This window comes from Macaca fascicularis, chromosome 7 (genome assembly GCF_037993035.2).
Source record: "Macaca fascicularis isolate 582-1 chromosome 7, T2T-MFA8v1.1".
Lineage (NCBI taxonomy): Eukaryota > Metazoa > Chordata > Mammalia > Primates > Cercopithecidae > Macaca > Macaca fascicularis.
Genome location: NC_088381.1, coordinates 117740792 through 117758414, shown reverse-complemented (window position 1 = coordinate 117758414; position 17623 = coordinate 117740792). Strand labels below are relative to the sequence as shown.

Genomic DNA, 17623 nt, shown 5'->3' with positions numbered 1-17623 from the left:
ATTTATCTTAGTAGTGTGCTTATATTGCTGCTGCTTAATTTTTCTGTTTTACACTCTTACTAACTTCCCGCTGGGAAAGATGAGGATTTCCCTCTTTCCACTTGTGTTCCATTACATACACACACAGTTGCAGCATAGTTTTGTCAAGATTAATAGCATTGGCATCATTATAAATATTTAAATTAGTCGTAATTATATTAAATTAGTCATATTATAATTTATATGTTATAGCTGACCCACATAGAATTGTTTTCTTTTTCCTTCCTTGCTCAGTTTTAAAAATCTTCCCTGAAGTTACTAATTGTCATTTCATTTGCTCTTTATTTTTGTTCTTATCACTAATTTATCTAAATATTATCTTCCAAGTGTGTTCAGACACATTGGAATTCAATCAGTATTATCTTGCAGAGGTCAGAAGTCTCTCCTGTAGCTTTTTGACTGACTTAATTTTAGATTGGTTCTCTCTAAGCATCATACAATTTCCTTTTATTGTTATCTTGGAAGTTATCTTTACCTTCTCTGTTTTGGAACCTCTTTTCTGGATCTGTTTCTTGGTTGAAAGAGTGTGTGTTCCAGAAGCTTCACAAGAAATGGTGTATAGAAAGCAAAGTTTTTGAGGTCTCCAATGTATAAAACATTTTACTCTTATAGTTTGACTGGGCTGGGCATGGTGGCCCATTCCTGTAATGTCAGCACTCTGAGAGGCTGAGGTGAGTGGATCTCTTGACCTCTGGAGTTCGAGACTAGCCTGTGCAACATGCCAAACCCCATCTCTTAAAAAAAAAAAAAAAATTAAATATAGAATTCTACTATAAAAATACGTTTTCCTCAGACATTTTTTTTTTTTTTTTTTTTGAGATAGAGTTTCACTTTTATTGCCCAGGCTGGAGTACAGTGGCGCAGTCTTGGCTCCCTGCAACCTCTGCCTTCTGGTTTCAAGTGATTCTCATGCCTCAGCCTCCCAAGTAGCTGGGATTATAGGCACCCACCACCACACCCGGCTAATTTTTGTATTTTTAGTAGAGATGGGGTTTCACCTTACTGGCCAACCCTGGTCTCGAACTCCTGACCTCGTGATCCACCCGGCTCGGCCTCCCAAAGTGTTGGGATTATAGGCGTGAGCCACCACACCCTGCCTCCTCAGACTTTTAAAGGTATTGCTTCATTATAGTAACTTGAGAAATCTGGTATTATTTTGATAGTTGATATTTTATTTTATTTTTTATTTTGTTTTTTTGAGACAGAGTCTCACTTTGTTGCCCAGGCTGGAGTGCAGTGGCATGATCTTGGCTCACTGCAACCTCCGCCTCCCAGGTTCACGTGATTCTCCTGTCTCAACCTCCTGAGTAGCTGGGATTACAGGTGCCCGCCACCATGCCCAACTAATTTTTGTATGTTTAGTAGAGAAAGGTTTCTGCCATGTTGCCCAGGCTTGTCTCTAACTCCTGGCCTCAAGTGATCCGCCCGCCTCAGCCTCCCAAAGTGCTGGGATTACAGGCATGAGCCACCACACCTGGCTGATAGTTGATATTTTACATGAAACTTGTTTTTGCCTTTCTACAAGCTTGTTGATTTTCTCCCCTCCCAATTTTTTCTCCAAATTTTTCGAAATTTTACAATTGGGGTTGGTGGTGATGTTTTAATCCATTATGTTGGATACTTTGTGGGCTATTTTAATTCAGAAACTTTCAGTTCTGAGACATTTTCTGGAAATAGTTCTTGAAAAACTGCCTGACCTCTGCTTTCTTTTTTCTTTTCCTTCTGGAAATCTTGTTTTTAAGATATGGGACCCCCTAGACCAGTCCTCCAATTTTGTTGTATTTTCTCTTATCAAATCTATCATTTTGCTCTACATCCTGGGAGTTTCCTCAGCTTTATCTTTCACCAAATCCTTCCCCTGAATTTTTTATTACTTCCTATCATGTTTTTAATTTTAAGAACTCTCTCCTCAACATAGTGTTCCTGGCAAAAAAAGAGAGGACTTTTTTTGGTTCTTGGAATATACCTTTTTAAAAAAATAAATACGTTTCTGCTTTAGTTTCTTTTAGCTCTCTGAGAATAGTTTTGATGTATTAAATTTTTTTAGTATTCTTTTTTGCAAGTCTCTGTCTTCTCTAAGTTGTTTCTTTTTAAATTTTATTTAATTATATATATTTAGGCTGGGTGCGGTGGTGCTTATGCATGTAATCCTAGCACTTTGGGAGACCAAGACAGGTAGATCACTGGAGGTTAGGAGTTCGAGACCAACCTGGCCAACATGGTGAAAACCCATCTCTACTAAAAAAATTACAAAAAACATTAGCTGAGTGTGGTGGCGGATGCCTGTAATCCAAGCTACTAGGGAGGCTCAGGAATGAGAATCACTTGAACTTGGGAGGCAGAACTTCAGTAAGCCGAGATCCAGGCACTCTAGCCTGGGTGACAGAGCAAGACTCTGTCTAAAAAAAAAAAAAAAAAAAAAAATTATCTAAGGGGACTCCAATAATGTAGACCTCTGAAAAACAAAAAGTTAAAGTCATGCAGTCCCCCTACCCCTCCAATACTGATTGGAGACCAGAAGTTAATCTGTTCAGCAGATGTACTCCCTTTCTTCACTTAACATGGCGGTAGTCTTTCCACAATCTATCACACACATAGACATTGTTATCCTTTTCATCCCTGGAGTGTGTTAATGAGAGGAAGGGAGCCACCATTACCTCTTTTTTTTTTTTTTTTTTTTTTTTTAGTAGAGATGGGATCTTTCAGTATTGCCCAGGCTGATCTCGAACTCCTGGGCTCAAGCGATCCTCCCACCTCAGCCTCCCAAAGTGCTGGGATTACAGACAAAAGCCACCATGCCTGGCCCTGCCATTATTACTTTTTTTTCTTTGAGACAGAGTCCTAGCTCTGTTGCCCACACTGGAGTACAGTGGCGCAATCTCGGCTCACTGCAGCCCTCACCTCCTGGGCTCAAGGGATTCTCCTGCCTAAGCCTCCCAAGTAGCTGGGACTACAGGTGTGCACCCCCATGCCTGGCTAACTTTTGTATTTTCAGTAGAGATGGATTTCACCGTATTGGCCAGGCTAGTCTCAAACTCCTGACCTCAGGTGATCCACTCTACTTGGCCTTCCAAAGTGCCAGGCTTATAGGCATGAGCCACCACACCCAGCCCATTATTACCTCTTGATACAATACTTTCAGAATCTGAAACAGAGAGGGTAAGGAACTTAAGCAAAGTCATGCAGTCATGCATACCAGAGGACAGCGCATAAGTGCTGACAGCTTTGAGGAATGACTCTGTCGTGGCACCAAACTCAAAAGATATTCATTAACTTTTCTTCGAGCCTTAAAAAGGATCAAATGGGCCGGGTGCGGTGGCTCAAGCCTATAATCCCAGCACTTTGGGAGGCCAAGACGGGTGGATGACGAGATCAGGAGTTCGAGACCAGCCTGGCCAATAAGGTGAAACCCCGTTTCTACTAAAAATACAAAAATTAGCCAGGTGTGGTGGCTTGTGCCTGTAGACCAAACTACTCTGGAGGCTGAGGCAGAAGAATCGCTTGAACCTGGGAGGCGGAGGTTGCAGTGAGCCAAGATCGTGCCACTGCACTCCAGTCTGGGCAATAGAGCGAGACTTTGTCTCAAAAAAAAGCAAATAGATGGCTGAAATAGCACTCTAATGCTCTGAAATCATTTCCCAAAGGTAATTAGCTAATGATTATCACAACATCCTATACCCTTGGAGCAAGTGAAGGGAGGGCACTGGACCAGATGCTCACAGACGAAAACACACAGATTTTGGGTACATGCAATTGCTCTGTCTCAGGGACATCAACATTCAGAACTCTCTGCTTTTCAAGATTTTTCTGTAAAGACAGGGTGCAGTGGCTCACTCCTGTAATCCCAGCACTTTGGGAGGCCATAGGCGGGCAGATAACCTGAGATGAGGAGTTCGAGACCAGCCTGGGCAACATGGCAAAACCCCGTCTCTACAGAAAGTACAAAAATTAGCTAGGTGTGGTTGCGCACACCTGTAGTCCCACCTACTTGAGAGGCTAAGGTGGGAGGATCACTTGAGCCTGGGAGGCATACGTTGCAGTGAGCCAAGACCGTGCCACTGCACTCCAGCCTAGACAACAGAGCGAGACTCCATCTCAAAAAAAGAAACATATATATATATATATATATATGGTTTTTTATATATATTTATATATATATTCATATATTTATATATATATAAGGTCTATAGTATGTTTTTATTATATACACATGCATAATGAAATGAAACAGTCAAGCACATTAACGTATCCATCATCTCACATACTCTCTCTATTTTTCATGTGTGTGGTAAGAACACTTAAAAAATCTACTCTCAGCAAATTTCCAATATATAATACAGTGTTATTAACTGTATTCCTTGTGCCATATATTGGATGTCTATAGTTACTCAGGTTACCGTAACTTGTTTTTGACATACCCACATCAGCCCTACCGCACCCTCTTTTTTTTTTCTTTTTTTTGGAGACAGAGCCTTGCTCTGTCGCACAGGCTGCTGAGTAGCTGGGAGTACAGGCACTTTTTAAAAAATGTTGCTTTTTATCTCCAACTTTCACATTAGAGACTTTCATTAATGTCTGGTGCTCCTTGATTGTCTGTTCAATGTTTTACATTTTATGGTAGGGTATTAAAATGCTGACTGGAAGTTCCCTGGGTGGTTGGGCTTGTGAAATGATCTGTGTTGGCCATTTTGTGTAGAATCTTCATTGTCTTTAGCCCTTTTCCTCTTGAGCTAGTCTCATTTCCCGGAAAAGATTCTTTTTCTCTCCTGCTTGTAAGGTGAAGACCTGGCTGCTGCAGCATTTGGGGAGCCCAGTGAAAATAATAGACTGAGAGTCTCAGGATCCAGTAATTCATTTACTTACTTGCTGTGTTTTACATATATTACTCCTGGTTATATAGCTGTGCCACATTTACCCTTGTCCAGAGATGATCTTTATACCCTTTCTAGATAAATTAACCTCTGGCCTTCTGTTAGGAAATGGAACAGGAATTAACTGGAAAGAACGTATGTGGAACTAACTGCTTCTTGAACAGACTCTCAGCCAGTCCTCCTGTTTTCATTCCCATCTTAAACTCTTACTTCCTTGTTTGTGCTGCCATTTGTTTAGCCTTTTATGAGTTTTACATTGTAAATTTAGTTGTTGCTTTTTTCACCGTTAGCTTAGGATTCAGCTTCTTAAGTCTGATCACTTGTCCATTTGTTTTCCACCTTTCAAAATTTGGTTGTATTTGTCTCCTCTCTCTCTCTGTTTTGTTTGACATCTCTGTTGTTGAATAGGATCATCCTGTAATTATCATTTCTTGTAATGTTCTTGTTGGGTATTGGTATCAAGGTCATATTGCGTCATAAACAAGTTGGAAAGTGTTCCTTTTTCAGTTGTTCTTTTTTTTTTTTTTTTTTTTTTTTTTGAGACGGAGTCTCGCTCTGCCGCCCAGGCTGGAGTGCAGTGGCCGGATCTCAGCTCACTGCAAGCTCCGCCTCCCGGGTTCACGCCATTCTCCTGCCTCAGCCTCCCGAGTAGTTGGGACTACAGGCGCCCGCCACCGCGCCCGGCTAGTTTTTTGTATTTTTTAGCAGAGACGGGGTTTCACCGTGTTAGCCAGGATGGTCTCGATCCCCTGACCTCGTGATCCGCCCGTCTCGGCCTCCCAAAGTGCTGGGATTACAGGCTTGAGCCACCGTGCCCGGCCAGTTGTTCTTAAATATCTGATGAAATTCACCTGTGAAGCTGAGTAGTCCTGGAGTTTTCGTTGGGGAAGCTTTTCATTGCAGATTCAAATGATTTAGTAAATGCAAGGACTGTTCAAATTTCCTAGTTTTGGTAAGCAGTGTTTTTTTTAAAGACTTTGTCTAAAGTTTAAAATATATTGGCAGAAAGTTTATAATATTCTTCTGCGAATTTGTCCATTTCTCCTTTTACTTTTGCCAGTGTTTGCTTTTTTTATATGAGACAATGTAATTCGATGATACAACTATGTAACTGTTGTATCTTTCTAATGAATTGAGCCTTCTATCAACTTTAATGAAATGTCCTTCTAACTTGTAATTATTTTTTCCTTCTTTGTCAGGTGTAACTAGTTCAGCTTTCATTTGGTTAGTGTTTACATGGTATATCTTTTTTCTTTCTTTCTTTCTTTTTGTTTTTTGTTTTTTGAGACATAGTCTTGCTCTGTCACCTAGGTTGAAGTGCAGTGGTGCAATCTTGGCTCACTGCAACTTCTGCCTCCTGGGTTCAAGCAATTCTGCCTCAGCCCTCTGAGTAGCAGAGATTACAGGCGTCCACCACCATGCCTGGCTAATTTTTCTATTTTTAGTAGAGATGAGGCTTCACCATGTTGGCCAGGCTGGTCTCAAACTCCTGACCTCAAGTGCTCCACCTGCCTTGGCCTCCCAAAGTGCTGGGATTACAGGTATAAGCCACTTTACCTGGCCTATCTTTTTTCATCATTATATTTCAGCCTTTCCATCCTTGTATTTTAAAGGAGCATCATATGTATCATTGTCATTGTTTTCCAGTCTGACAGTCTTTGCCGTTTTCCTGGGCATTTAATGCATTTATATTTAATGTAATCTCTGATATATTTGGGTTTAAATCTACCCATCTTACTATTTGCTTTTTACTTGTCCCATTTATTCTGTGTCCTCTTTTGTCTTCATTATTGCCACCTTTTGATTGACTACTTTTTATTAACTTGTTGGCTGTACATTCCTTTACTAGGATGATTACAGAATACATCTTTGATTTTTCTCTCCCATTATTTTTGTCCCTATATCTTTGTCTTTTTACAGACCTCATTACTATCAGTAGGGGAATGATTAAGTAAGTGTAGTGTGTCCATTCAGCAATGAAGAAAATGTACTTTTAGGTGAAAAAAGCAATATGCAGTACAGTTTGTGCTCTGTCTAAAAATGTATTGGGGGAACCCACCCCCAATATTTCAACATAGTTTCTTTCTATTTTCCATAAGTGCTGGCAGGCTGAGAAATAAAGAGAAAGAGTACAAAGAGAGGAATTTTACAGCTGGGCTGCCGGGGGTGACATCACATATCGGTAGGACCATGATGCCCACCTGAGCCTTAAAGCCAGCAAGTTTTATTAAGGATTTCAAAAGGGGAAGGGGTGCAAGAACAGGGAGTAGGTCACAAAGATCACATGCTTTAAAGGGCAAAACGGAGAACAAAGATCACATGCTTCTGAGGAAACAGGACAAGGGCACAATCAAAAACTCCTGATAAGGGTCTAAGAAAGATCACAAGGCAAAGGACAAAAGCAGAATTACTGATAAGGGTCTATGTTCAGCAGTGCATGTATTGTCTTGATGAACATCTGAAATGACAGAAAACAGGGTTCAAGAGCAGAGAACTGGTCTGACCACAAATTTACCAGGGCAGAGTTTTTTCCGCACCCTAATAAGCCTGAGGGTACTGCAGGAGACCAGGGCGTATTGCAGTCTTTATCTCAACTGCATAAGACAGACACTCCCAGAGTGGCCATTTATAGACCTCCCCCCTGGAATGCATTCCTTCCCCCAGGATATTAATTATTAATATTCCTTGCTAGGAAAGGAATTTAGCGATATCTTCCCTACTTGCTTGTCCATTTATAGGCTCTCTGCAAGAAGGAAAATATGACTCTATTTTGCCCGACCCTGCAGGCAGTCAGACATTATGGTTGTCTTCCCTAGTTCCCTGAATATCGCTGTTATTTTGTTCTTTTTCAAGGTGCACTGATTTCATATTGTTCAAACACACGTTTTACAATCAGTTTGTACAGTTAACACAATTATCACAGTGGTCCTGAGGTGATGTACGTCCTCAGCTTACGAAGATAACAGGATTAAGAGATTAAAGTAAGGGCTGGGTGCTGTGGCTCATGCCTGTAATCCCAGCACTTTGGGAGGCTGAGGCAGGGGGATCACGAGGTCAGGAGATCGAGACCATCCTGGTTAACATGTCTCTACTAAAAAAAATACAAAAAATTAGCTGGGCATGGTGGCAGGTGCCTGTAGCCCCAGCTATTTGGGAGGCTGAGGCAGGAGAATGGCATGAACCTGGGAGGTGGAGCTTGCAGTGAGCCAAGATTGCGCCACTGCACTCCAGCCTGGGTGACAGAGCGAGACTCTGTCTCAAAAAAAAAAAAAAAGATATTAAAGTAAGACAGGTGTAAGAAATTATGAAAGTATTGTTTGGGAACTGGTAAATGTCCATGAAATCTTAACAATTTATGTTCCTCTGCCACAGCTCCAGCTGGTCCCTCCATTCGGGGTCCCTGACTTCCCGCAACAGAAAAGAGAAGATTAGGATAAATATTTTAACTTTTCTATGTGTAAAGAATCTCGAGAGGGATGCTCAGAAAACCAATCACAATGGCTCCCTCTTTGGTGTAGTGACAGGAACTGAAGGGATGCAGGATCTCTCACTACCTTTATTTTTTATTTTTATTTTTTATTGAGACGGAGTCTCACTCTGTCGCCTGGACTGGAGTGCAGGGGCGTGATATCGGCTCACTGTAAGCTCTGCCTCACAGGTTCACGCCATTCTCCTGCCTCTGCCTCTAGTGTAGCTGAGACTACAGGACCCCGCCACCATGCCCGGCTGATTTTTCGTATTTTCAGTAGAGACGGGGTTTCACCGTGTTAACCAGGGTGGTCTAGATCTCCTGACCTTGTGATCTGCCCGCCTCAGTCTCCTGAAGTGCTGGGATTACAGGTGTGAGCCACCGTGTCCGGCTGACCTTTTTTATATAAGTAAAAAATTTTATTCAACTGTGAGTATGTGTTACCCAATAAAAAAATCAGATTAGAAAATAGTAATAAAATCCTTTCACTATTGTATTAGGGAGTTTAAGTTAAGTATCTGTGCTTAGTCTACCTTTTTTTTTTTTTTTTTTGATTTATAAAGAAAAAGAGGTTTAATAGACTCACAGTTCCAAATGGCTGGGAAGGCATCACAATCATGGTGGAAGGTGAAAGGCACGTCTTACATGGCAGCAGGCGAGAGAGAGAATGAGAGAACCAAGCGAAAGGGGTTTCCCCTTATAAAACCGTCAGCTCTCATGAGACTTATTCACTACCACAAGAACAGTATGGGGGTAATCACCCTCCCTCCTCCTGTGATTCAGTTATCTCCCACCGGGACCCTCCCACAACATCTGGGAATTATGGAAGCTACAATTCAAGATGAGATTTGGGTGGAGACACAACCAAACCATGTCAATGCCTAATCCTGCTGCATGTTAATAGTTAGCCCTCAGGACATACCTGGGCCTCATTCAGAATTCCCTCTGACTAGTTGAGGAAAAAAAATGAAAAACAAACCTCAAGTCTGGCTTACAGATGGTTCTTCATAGCATCCTGGCACCACACAAAACTGGATCGTTACGGCTCTGCTTTTACCATTTTGAGTGGTCTGGAAGGTCAATGGGAATGGAAACACCTTCAAGTGGGAAGAACTTCAATTACCATATTCCTTATCTGTTGTGTTATCTAGGGTAAATGATTCTTACTATCAAGGAGAGAGGTAGGATTGCTGACGTATGACTGGAGATAAGGAGGAGAATGTCTATCATTCAGGAAATCCTGCTAGTTCCTTCCTAGTCTGCCCACATGCAGTTGAAGGAGTGAAGGAAATAAGTCAGCATCTTATAAAGGCAGAATCCACAGTGCAAACTTCTCAGGGATAAATTTCAAATGAACTGTCAGCTCAAGAAACTTTCCAATAAAGGTGTTGGCTGAAAACAAAGGAAATATGAAATGAGTAGTTAAAACAGAAATTTAGTCTACCATTTTTAACCAAAAGTTTTAAAAATTGTGGATTAAAACATACGGAAGATAATCTCTGTAGTCATATATCATGTAGCAAGTATTTATTTTCATCTGTCTTGCATGTCATTTTCTAAATGTCCTACAAATAATATACTCTATACTTTTTATCTTGCAGGTATTAATCATGAAAACCCAAGTTACTTTGTCTTTTGAGAAAAGTTATAATTTTACCCTCCTAAAGACAATTTTTGGTCTTTTGTGTTTAAAACAATGTAAATAATATCATATATAAAGATTAATTACGTTCATTTATTGAGAACAGAGTGGGAAAACAACATTTCTTTCTTATCAGTGGTCTAAAGCCTATTCAGTACCTCACTAAAAGAAAGCTAAACTTAAGGACCATATGACATTTTATACTTTTGCTTTATGTAATTTATTGTTAGAAGTTACTAGTTTAAGAAGGCTATATGGAGTAAGAAAGTAACTTTTTTAAATATAGAATTTAATTTCTTTTTTCTAAGACTGTCTTAAGAATATCCTAGGGCAATTTGTATTATAGGTTTTTAGTCAAATTCAGCTTGATGCCTTAAAAAAAATTAAACCATCAACTTGTCTTAAACTACACAGGCAGGATAGCTTCCTGTTGTGTTTCGTTTGCAAAAAGGGTATGAATTCAGGCAGCTATAAAGAAAAATTAACTTTTTTTCTTTCATCTTGGTAGGTTTGAGAAATTTCTATGGTTCATTAGCTCAGAGAACTATCTAATTATAGGTGGACGAGATCAGCAACAGAATGAAATAATTGTGAAAAGATACTTGACACCAGGTAGGTAAGATTAAAATTTGGAAGAATTTTCTCTTAAATGATTGGATCAGTTATCTCAATATTAGGCATTCATTTTCTTGTTATACTCTTTTGTTTGATAGATTTAACTAGTAGAAAGATTTGATGCATGATGCTTTATGGTTTGTTGAATATGTGTTTTGATGCTTTTAGTTTTTAAGTGAATATTCCTAAAATGGTATTGCTGAGCTAATCTGCAGTGTTGGACTTTCAATACTCTATTACATTAGAGTATTGAATAACTTTCAGTCTTCAGAGTCATTGTAGGTCAAATTTTTAAAAGGTTACTGTTGCGGTGTTAAAGTTTGCAATCATTTTTCACACTTAGAGTTAGGACTTGGCCGGGTGTGGTGGCTCACGCCTGTAATCTCAGCCACTTTGGGAGGCTGAGGCAGGTGGATCACCTGAGGTCAGGAGTTCAAGAACAGCCTGGCCAACATGGTGAAACCCTGTCTCCACTAAAAATACCAAAAAAATTAGCTGGGCATGGTAGTGCGTGCCTGTAATCCCAGCTACTCGGGAGGCTGAGGTGGGAGAATTGCCTGAACCTCAGGGGCGGAGGTTGCAGTGAGCCGAAATTGCACCACTGCACTCCAGCCTGGGCGACAGAGTGAGACTCCATCTGAAAAAAAAGAAAAAGAAAAAGAAAAAGAGAATTAGAACTTAAAGTGTCATTTTTTTTTTTTTTTGTCTGTATTTAAGGAGACATTTATGTACACGCTGATCTTCATGGAGCTACTAGCTGTGTAATTAAGAATCCAACAGGTAACATATTTCTTTCTATTCAGAATTTTTATTCCTTTCTTTAAAATATTTTTAGTGTAAGACAAAAATTTAATAGAGGGCCAGATGTGGTGGCTCATGGCTGTAATCCCAGCACTTTGGGAGGCTGAAGTGTGAGGATTATTTGAGGCCAGGAGTTTGAGACCAGACTGGGCAAGACAGTGAAACCCCACCTCTAGAATAATTTTTAAAAATCTGGGTGCAGTGGCATGCACCTGTGGGCCCAGCTACAGAAAGTTGAGGTGGGAGGATCAGCTTGGATGAGAGAATGAGACTTCATCTCTAAAACACAGACACACACATACACACACACACACACACACGCGTGTAATAAAAAAAGATATAGTGATAAAAGGATCAGTCTATCAAGAAGATATAACAGTTATATGTGCTGCTAATAACAGAGCCCTAGAATACATGAAGCAGACCTGACAGAATTGAAGGGAGAAAGAGAGAATTCTACAATAATAATTGAGGACTTTAATACCCAACTTTCAGTCATGGAATAACTGGACGCAGAATCAGCAAGGAAATGAAGACTTGAACAACACTATAAACTAAATCTAACAGACACCTCTAGAATACTCTATCTAACAACAGCACAATACAGGCTGAGTATCCTATCTGAAATGCTTGGGACCAGAAGTGTTTTTATATTTTGAAGTATTTGCATTATACTTACCAGTTTAGCATCCCAAATCCAAAAATCAGAGATTCAAAATGCTCCAAAACATTTCTAGCAAACGCCAGTGGGCATTTTCTTTAGTCGTCATGCTGCACTAGGAAAGTTTTAGATTTTGGAGCATTTTGGATTTTCAGATTTGGGGTGCTCACCCTGTATTCTTAGGTGCACATGAAATCTTCTCTGGGGTAAACCATAGGATAGTCTCTAAAACAGGCCTTGGCGATCTAGTGGCTCACGCCTGTAATCCCAGCACTTTGGGAGGCTGAGGCAGGCAGATTATGAAGTCAGGAGGTTGAGACCAACCTGGCTAACATGGTGAAACTCTATTTCTACTAAAAATACAAAAAATAAGCTAGGTGTGGTGGCACACGCCCGTAGTCCCAGCTACTTGGGAGGCTGAGGCAGGAGAATCGCTTGAACCCAGGAGGCAGAGGTTGCAGCGAGCTGAGACAGCGCCATTGCACTCCAGCCTGGGCGACAGGGTGAGACTCCCATCTCAAAAAAAGAAACAAAAACAAGCCTCAATACATTTAAAACTCTTGAAATTAGACAAAGTAAGTTTTCTGATTATAGTGGGGTGAAATTAGAAACCAGTAGTAGAAGAAAATGTTTTAAATTCATAAGTATGTGGAAATTAAATACCACAGTTACAAATAAGCAATGGAACAAAGAGGAAATCACAAAAGATGCCACAAAACACTTTGAGATGAATGAAATGAAAATACAGTATGTCAAAACTTATGAGATGCAAGAAGAGCAGCCCTTAGGGGGTAATTTATAGCTGTAAATACCTATATTTAAAAAGGAAATTTCTGGCCGGGCGCGGTGGCTCAAGCCTGTAATCCCAGCACTTTGGGAGGCCGAGACGGGCGGATCACAAGGTCAGGAGATCGAGACCATCCTGGCTAACATGGTGAAACCCCGTCTCTACTAAAAATACAAAAAAACTAGCCGGGCGAGGTGGCGGGCGCCTGTAGTCCCAGCTACTCGGGAGGCTGAGGCAGGAGAATGGCGCAAACCCGGGAGGCGGAGCTTGCAGTGAGCTGAGATCCGGCCACTGCACTCCAGCCTGGGCGACGGAGCGAGACTCCGTCTCAAAAAAAAAAAAAAAAAAAAAAGGAAATTTCTATCTCAAATCAGTAACCTAACTTTGCACTTTAAGAACTACAAAAACAACCCAAAGCAAGGAGAAGGAAGAAAATAGTAAATATTAGAGTAGAAATGAATAAAACAGAGAATAGGAAAAAAATAGAGAAAATGAACAAAACCCAAGTTGGTTCTTTGAAAAGATAAACAAAATTGATAAACCCTTGGCTAGACTGACCAAGAAAATAGAGGACTCAAATTCCTAAAATCAGGAATGAAATAGGGTACATTACTACTGACTTTACAGATATTGAAAAGATTATAGGGCAATACCATGAACAATTATATGCCAGCAGATTATGTAACCTAGATGAAATGGACAAATTCCTACAAAGATATAAATACTAAAACTGACTCAAGAAGAAATAGAGAATTGAAATAAACTTGTAAGTGCAGAGATTGGATTAATAATAAAGAAAAATATTTAAAAAATACTCATCAAAGAAAACCCTAGGCTAGATGGATTCACTGGTGAATTATAAGGAAGGTTGAATGCCAGTTCTTCACAAACTCTTCCAAAATATGGGATCAATGGGAACACTTCCTAACTCATTCTACAAGGCCAGTATTACAAAAACCAAAGATAACACAAGAAAACTATAGACCAATACCAGTTATAAATATAGACAAAAATATTTGACAAAATATTAGCAAACTGAATCTGGCAGCATATTAAAGTGACTATATACCATGACAAAGTGTGATTTATCTCAGGAATGAAAGGTTGGTTCAGTATATGGAAATTAATGTAATACAGTCTACTAATAAAGGACAAAAAACACATAGATTATCTCAACTTACGAAGAAAAACCATTTGACAAAATTCAACATTTGTATGTGATAAAAACACTTAGCAAACTAGGAATAGAAGGGATATTCCTCAACTTGGTAAACAAGCACTTATGAAGAACCCGCAGCTAACAATCATACGTACTGCTGAAAGATTGGGTACTTTCCTCCTCCCATCAGTAATAAGACAGATATGTTTGTTTCTTGCCATTTCTATTTAACATTATACTGATGGTTCTATATAGGTCATTAGGCAATAAAAAGAAATTTAAAAATCCAAATTAGGCAAAAGTAAAACTATGTTTACAGTTGATATGATCTCACACATTTAAAAAACCTAAAGAATCCACCAGAAATTATCATAGCTAATAAACAAGTTCAGCAATGTCCAGGATATGAGATCAATAAACAAAAATCAGTTGTATTTCTATACACTACCAATTAACAATCTGAAAAGGAAATTAATAAAACAAGTCAATTTATAATAGCATTAAAAAGAATAAAATACTTAGGAATCAATTTACCAAAAGACTTAACAACACTTACAGATAATAAACTATAAAATTACTTTAAGGAATTAAAGAGCTAAATTGGACATCCCATGTGCTTGTATTGAAAGTCTTAATATTGTTGTGATAGCAGTACTCCCCAGTAATCTATGGATTCAATGTAATCCCTCAAAATTGCAGCTGCTTTTTTTGTTTGTTTGTTTTGAGACAGGGTCTCCTGTCACCCAGGCTGTAATAAAGTGGTGTGATTGGCGCCCTGCAGCCTTGACCTTCCAGGTTCAAGCGATCCTCCCATCTCAGCCTCCTGAGTAGTTGGGACCATAGACACATGCCACTGTGCCCAACTAATTTTTGTGTTTTTTGTAGAGATGAAGTTTTGCCATGTTGCCCAGACTGCTCTCGAGCTCCTGAGCTCAAGCAATCCACCCACTTTGACCTCCTCAAGTACTGGGATTACAGGCATGAGCCACTGCCCCTGGCCCAGCATTTTTTTTTTTTTTTTTTTTTTAAAGAGATGGAGAAGCTGATTCTAAAATTCATATGGTAATGCAAGGGGACTCAGATTAGCCAAAGCAGTATTGAAAATGAAGAGCAAATTTTGAAGCAAATAAAATCATATTTCCTGATTTTAAAGCTTTCTACAGAGTAACAGTAATCAGGACACTGTGGTACTGGCATGAAGATGGACAAATAGATCAAGGTATAGAATTGAGATTCCAGAAATAAACCTGTAGATTATGATCAGTTAATTTTCAGCAGTGGTGCCAAGACCAATGGGGATAGAATTTCCTGTTTCTTTTTTCTTTCTTTCTTTTTTTTTTTGTTTTTGGTTTTTTGAGATGGGGTCTTGCAGTGTCGCCCAGGCTGGAGTGCAGTGGTGCGATCTCTGCTCACTGCAAGCTCTGCCTCCCAGGTTCACACCATTCTACTGCCTCAGCCTCCTGAGTAGCTGGGACTACAGGTGCCTGCCACCACGCCCGGCTAATTTTTTGTATTTTTAGTAGAGACAGGGTTTCACCGTGTTAGCTAGGATGGTCTTGATCTCTTGACCTTCTGATCCGCCTGCCTTGGCCTCCCAAAGTGCTGGGATTACAGGCGTGAACAACTGCGTCCAGCCTCTGGCCTCTTTTTTTAAAAAGACAATTTTTTCGACCAGTTTTAGGTTCACAACAAAATTGAGCAGAATGTATAGAGATTTCCCACATACCCCCGCTGCATACATGCGTAACCTCCCCTATTATCAATATCCCCTACCAGAATGGTACATTTGTTACAACTAATGAATCTACATTGACACATCATTATGACCCAGAGTCCGTAGTTTGTATTAGGATTCACTTTTTTTTTTTTGAGATGGAGTCTTGCTCTTTTGCCCAGCTGGAGTGCAGTGGCGTAATCTTGGCTCACTGCAACCTTGCCTCCCCGGTTCAAGCGATTCTCCTGCCTCAGCCTCCAAAGTAGCTGCAATTACAGGCACACGCCATCACACCTGGCTAGTTTTTGTATTTTTAAAAGAAACAGGGTTTTACTGTGTTGGCCAGACTGGTCTCGAACTCCTGACCTCAAGTGATCTGCCCACCTCGGCCTCCCAAAGTGCTGGGATTACAGGCATGAGTCACCAAGCCCAGCCAGTATTCACTCTTGATGATGTGTAGTCTTCAAGTTTGGACAAATGTATAAAACATGTATCTGCCATTATAGTATCATACAGATTTAGTTTGCTGTGCTAAAAAAAATCCTCTGTGCCTTGCCTGTTCATCCCTCCCTTCCCCTAACCCCTGACAACCACTGATCTTTAAAGGCTGGCTTCTTCACTTAGTAGTATGCTTTTACCTTTCCTCCATGTCTCTTCATGGCTTGATAGCTCATTTCTTTTTATCCCTGAGTAATATTCAGTTGTCTGGATGAACCACAGTTTATCCATTAATCTACTGAATTTGGTTGCTTCCAAGTTTTGGCAATATGAATAAAGCTACTGTAAACATCTGCGTAGGTTTTTGTATGGATATAAGTTTTCAGTTCATTTTGATAAATACCGAACATCAAGATTGTTCAATCACATGGTAAGAGTATTTTTAGTTTTTTTTTTGAGATGGAGTCTCACTCTGTCGCCCAGGCTGGAGTGCAGTGGTGTGATCTCGGCTCACTGCAAGCTCTGCCTCCTGGGTTCATGCCATTCTCCTACTTCAGCCTTCTGAGTAGCTGGGGACTACAGGCGCCTGCCACCAGGCTGGCTAATTTTTTGTATTTTTAGTAGAGACAGGGTTTCACTGTGTTAGCCAGGATGCTCTCGATCCTGTGATCCACCTGTCTCGGCCTCCCAAAATGCTGGGATTACACGCATGAGCCACCGCACCCAGCCATATTTTTAGTTTTGTAAGAAACCACCAGACTCTCTTCTAAAGTGGCTGTATCCTTTTACATCACCACCAGCAATGGGAGTTCCTGTTGTTCCACTGCCACCAGAATTTAGTGTTGTCAGTGTTTTGGATTTTGGCCGTTATCATTGATGCATAGTGTATTTCAGTGTTGTTGTAATTTGCATTTCCTTAATGACTTATTAGATATCCATATGTATATCTTTGATGTAGTGTCTGTTAAAAGTGGCCTAGTTTTTAATTGGGCTGTTTGTGTTTTTACTGTTGAGTTCTAAGAGTTTTTTTTTTTTTTTTTTTGAGACAGAGTCTTGCTCTGTCACCCAGGCTGGAGTGCAGTGGCCGGATCTCAGCTCACTGCAGCCTCCGCCTCCCGGGTTCACGCCATTCTCCTGCCTCAGCCTCCCGAGTAGCTGGAACTACAGGCGCCCGCCACCTCGCCCGGCTAGTTTTTTGTATTTTTTAGTAGAGACGGGGTTTCACCGTGTTAGCCAGGATGGTCTCGATCTCCTGACCTTGTGATCCGCCCGCCTCGGCCTCCCAAAGTGCTGGGATTACAGGCTTGAGCCACCGCGCCCGGCCAGAGTTCTAAGAGTTTTTTGTATATTTTAGATAATAGTCTTTCATCTGCTATGTCTTTTGCAAATATTTTCTGCCAGTCTGTGGCTTAGCTTTTTAACGGTAG

The 17623-nt window shown here is 40.4% G+C and overlaps 1 protein-coding gene and 1 long non-coding RNA gene across 11 annotated transcripts in view; one reads left to right on the top strand and one right to left on the bottom strand.

Annotated features, from left to right (window-relative positions):
- The window catches only part of NEMF (nuclear export mediator factor), a 70298-nt gene that overhangs the window by 27854 nt on the left and 24821 nt on the right, over positions 1-17623 (top strand). For 8 of the 10 annotated variants that reach the window (XM_045396374.3, XM_045396373.3, XM_073997343.1 and 5 more), the window contains 2 exons: positions 10530-10633; positions 11354-11416. In XM_045396374.3, the coding sequence (XP_045252309.1) occupies positions 10530-10633; positions 11354-11416 (167 nt within the window). Of the gene's footprint in view, positions 1-8282; positions 9358-10529; positions 10634-11353; positions 11417-17623 lie in introns of those variants that run through there. The other 2 variants (XM_073997344.1, XM_073997345.1) reach the window with 2 other exon arrangements.
- LOC135971975 (uncharacterized) lies at positions 7051-9771 on the bottom strand. The gene is made up of 2 exons (XR_010588468.2): positions 8966-9771; positions 7051-7368 (listed from the first exon to the last, which is right to left on the bottom strand). It is a non-coding gene; the product is annotated as an uncharacterized lncRNA (long non-coding RNA).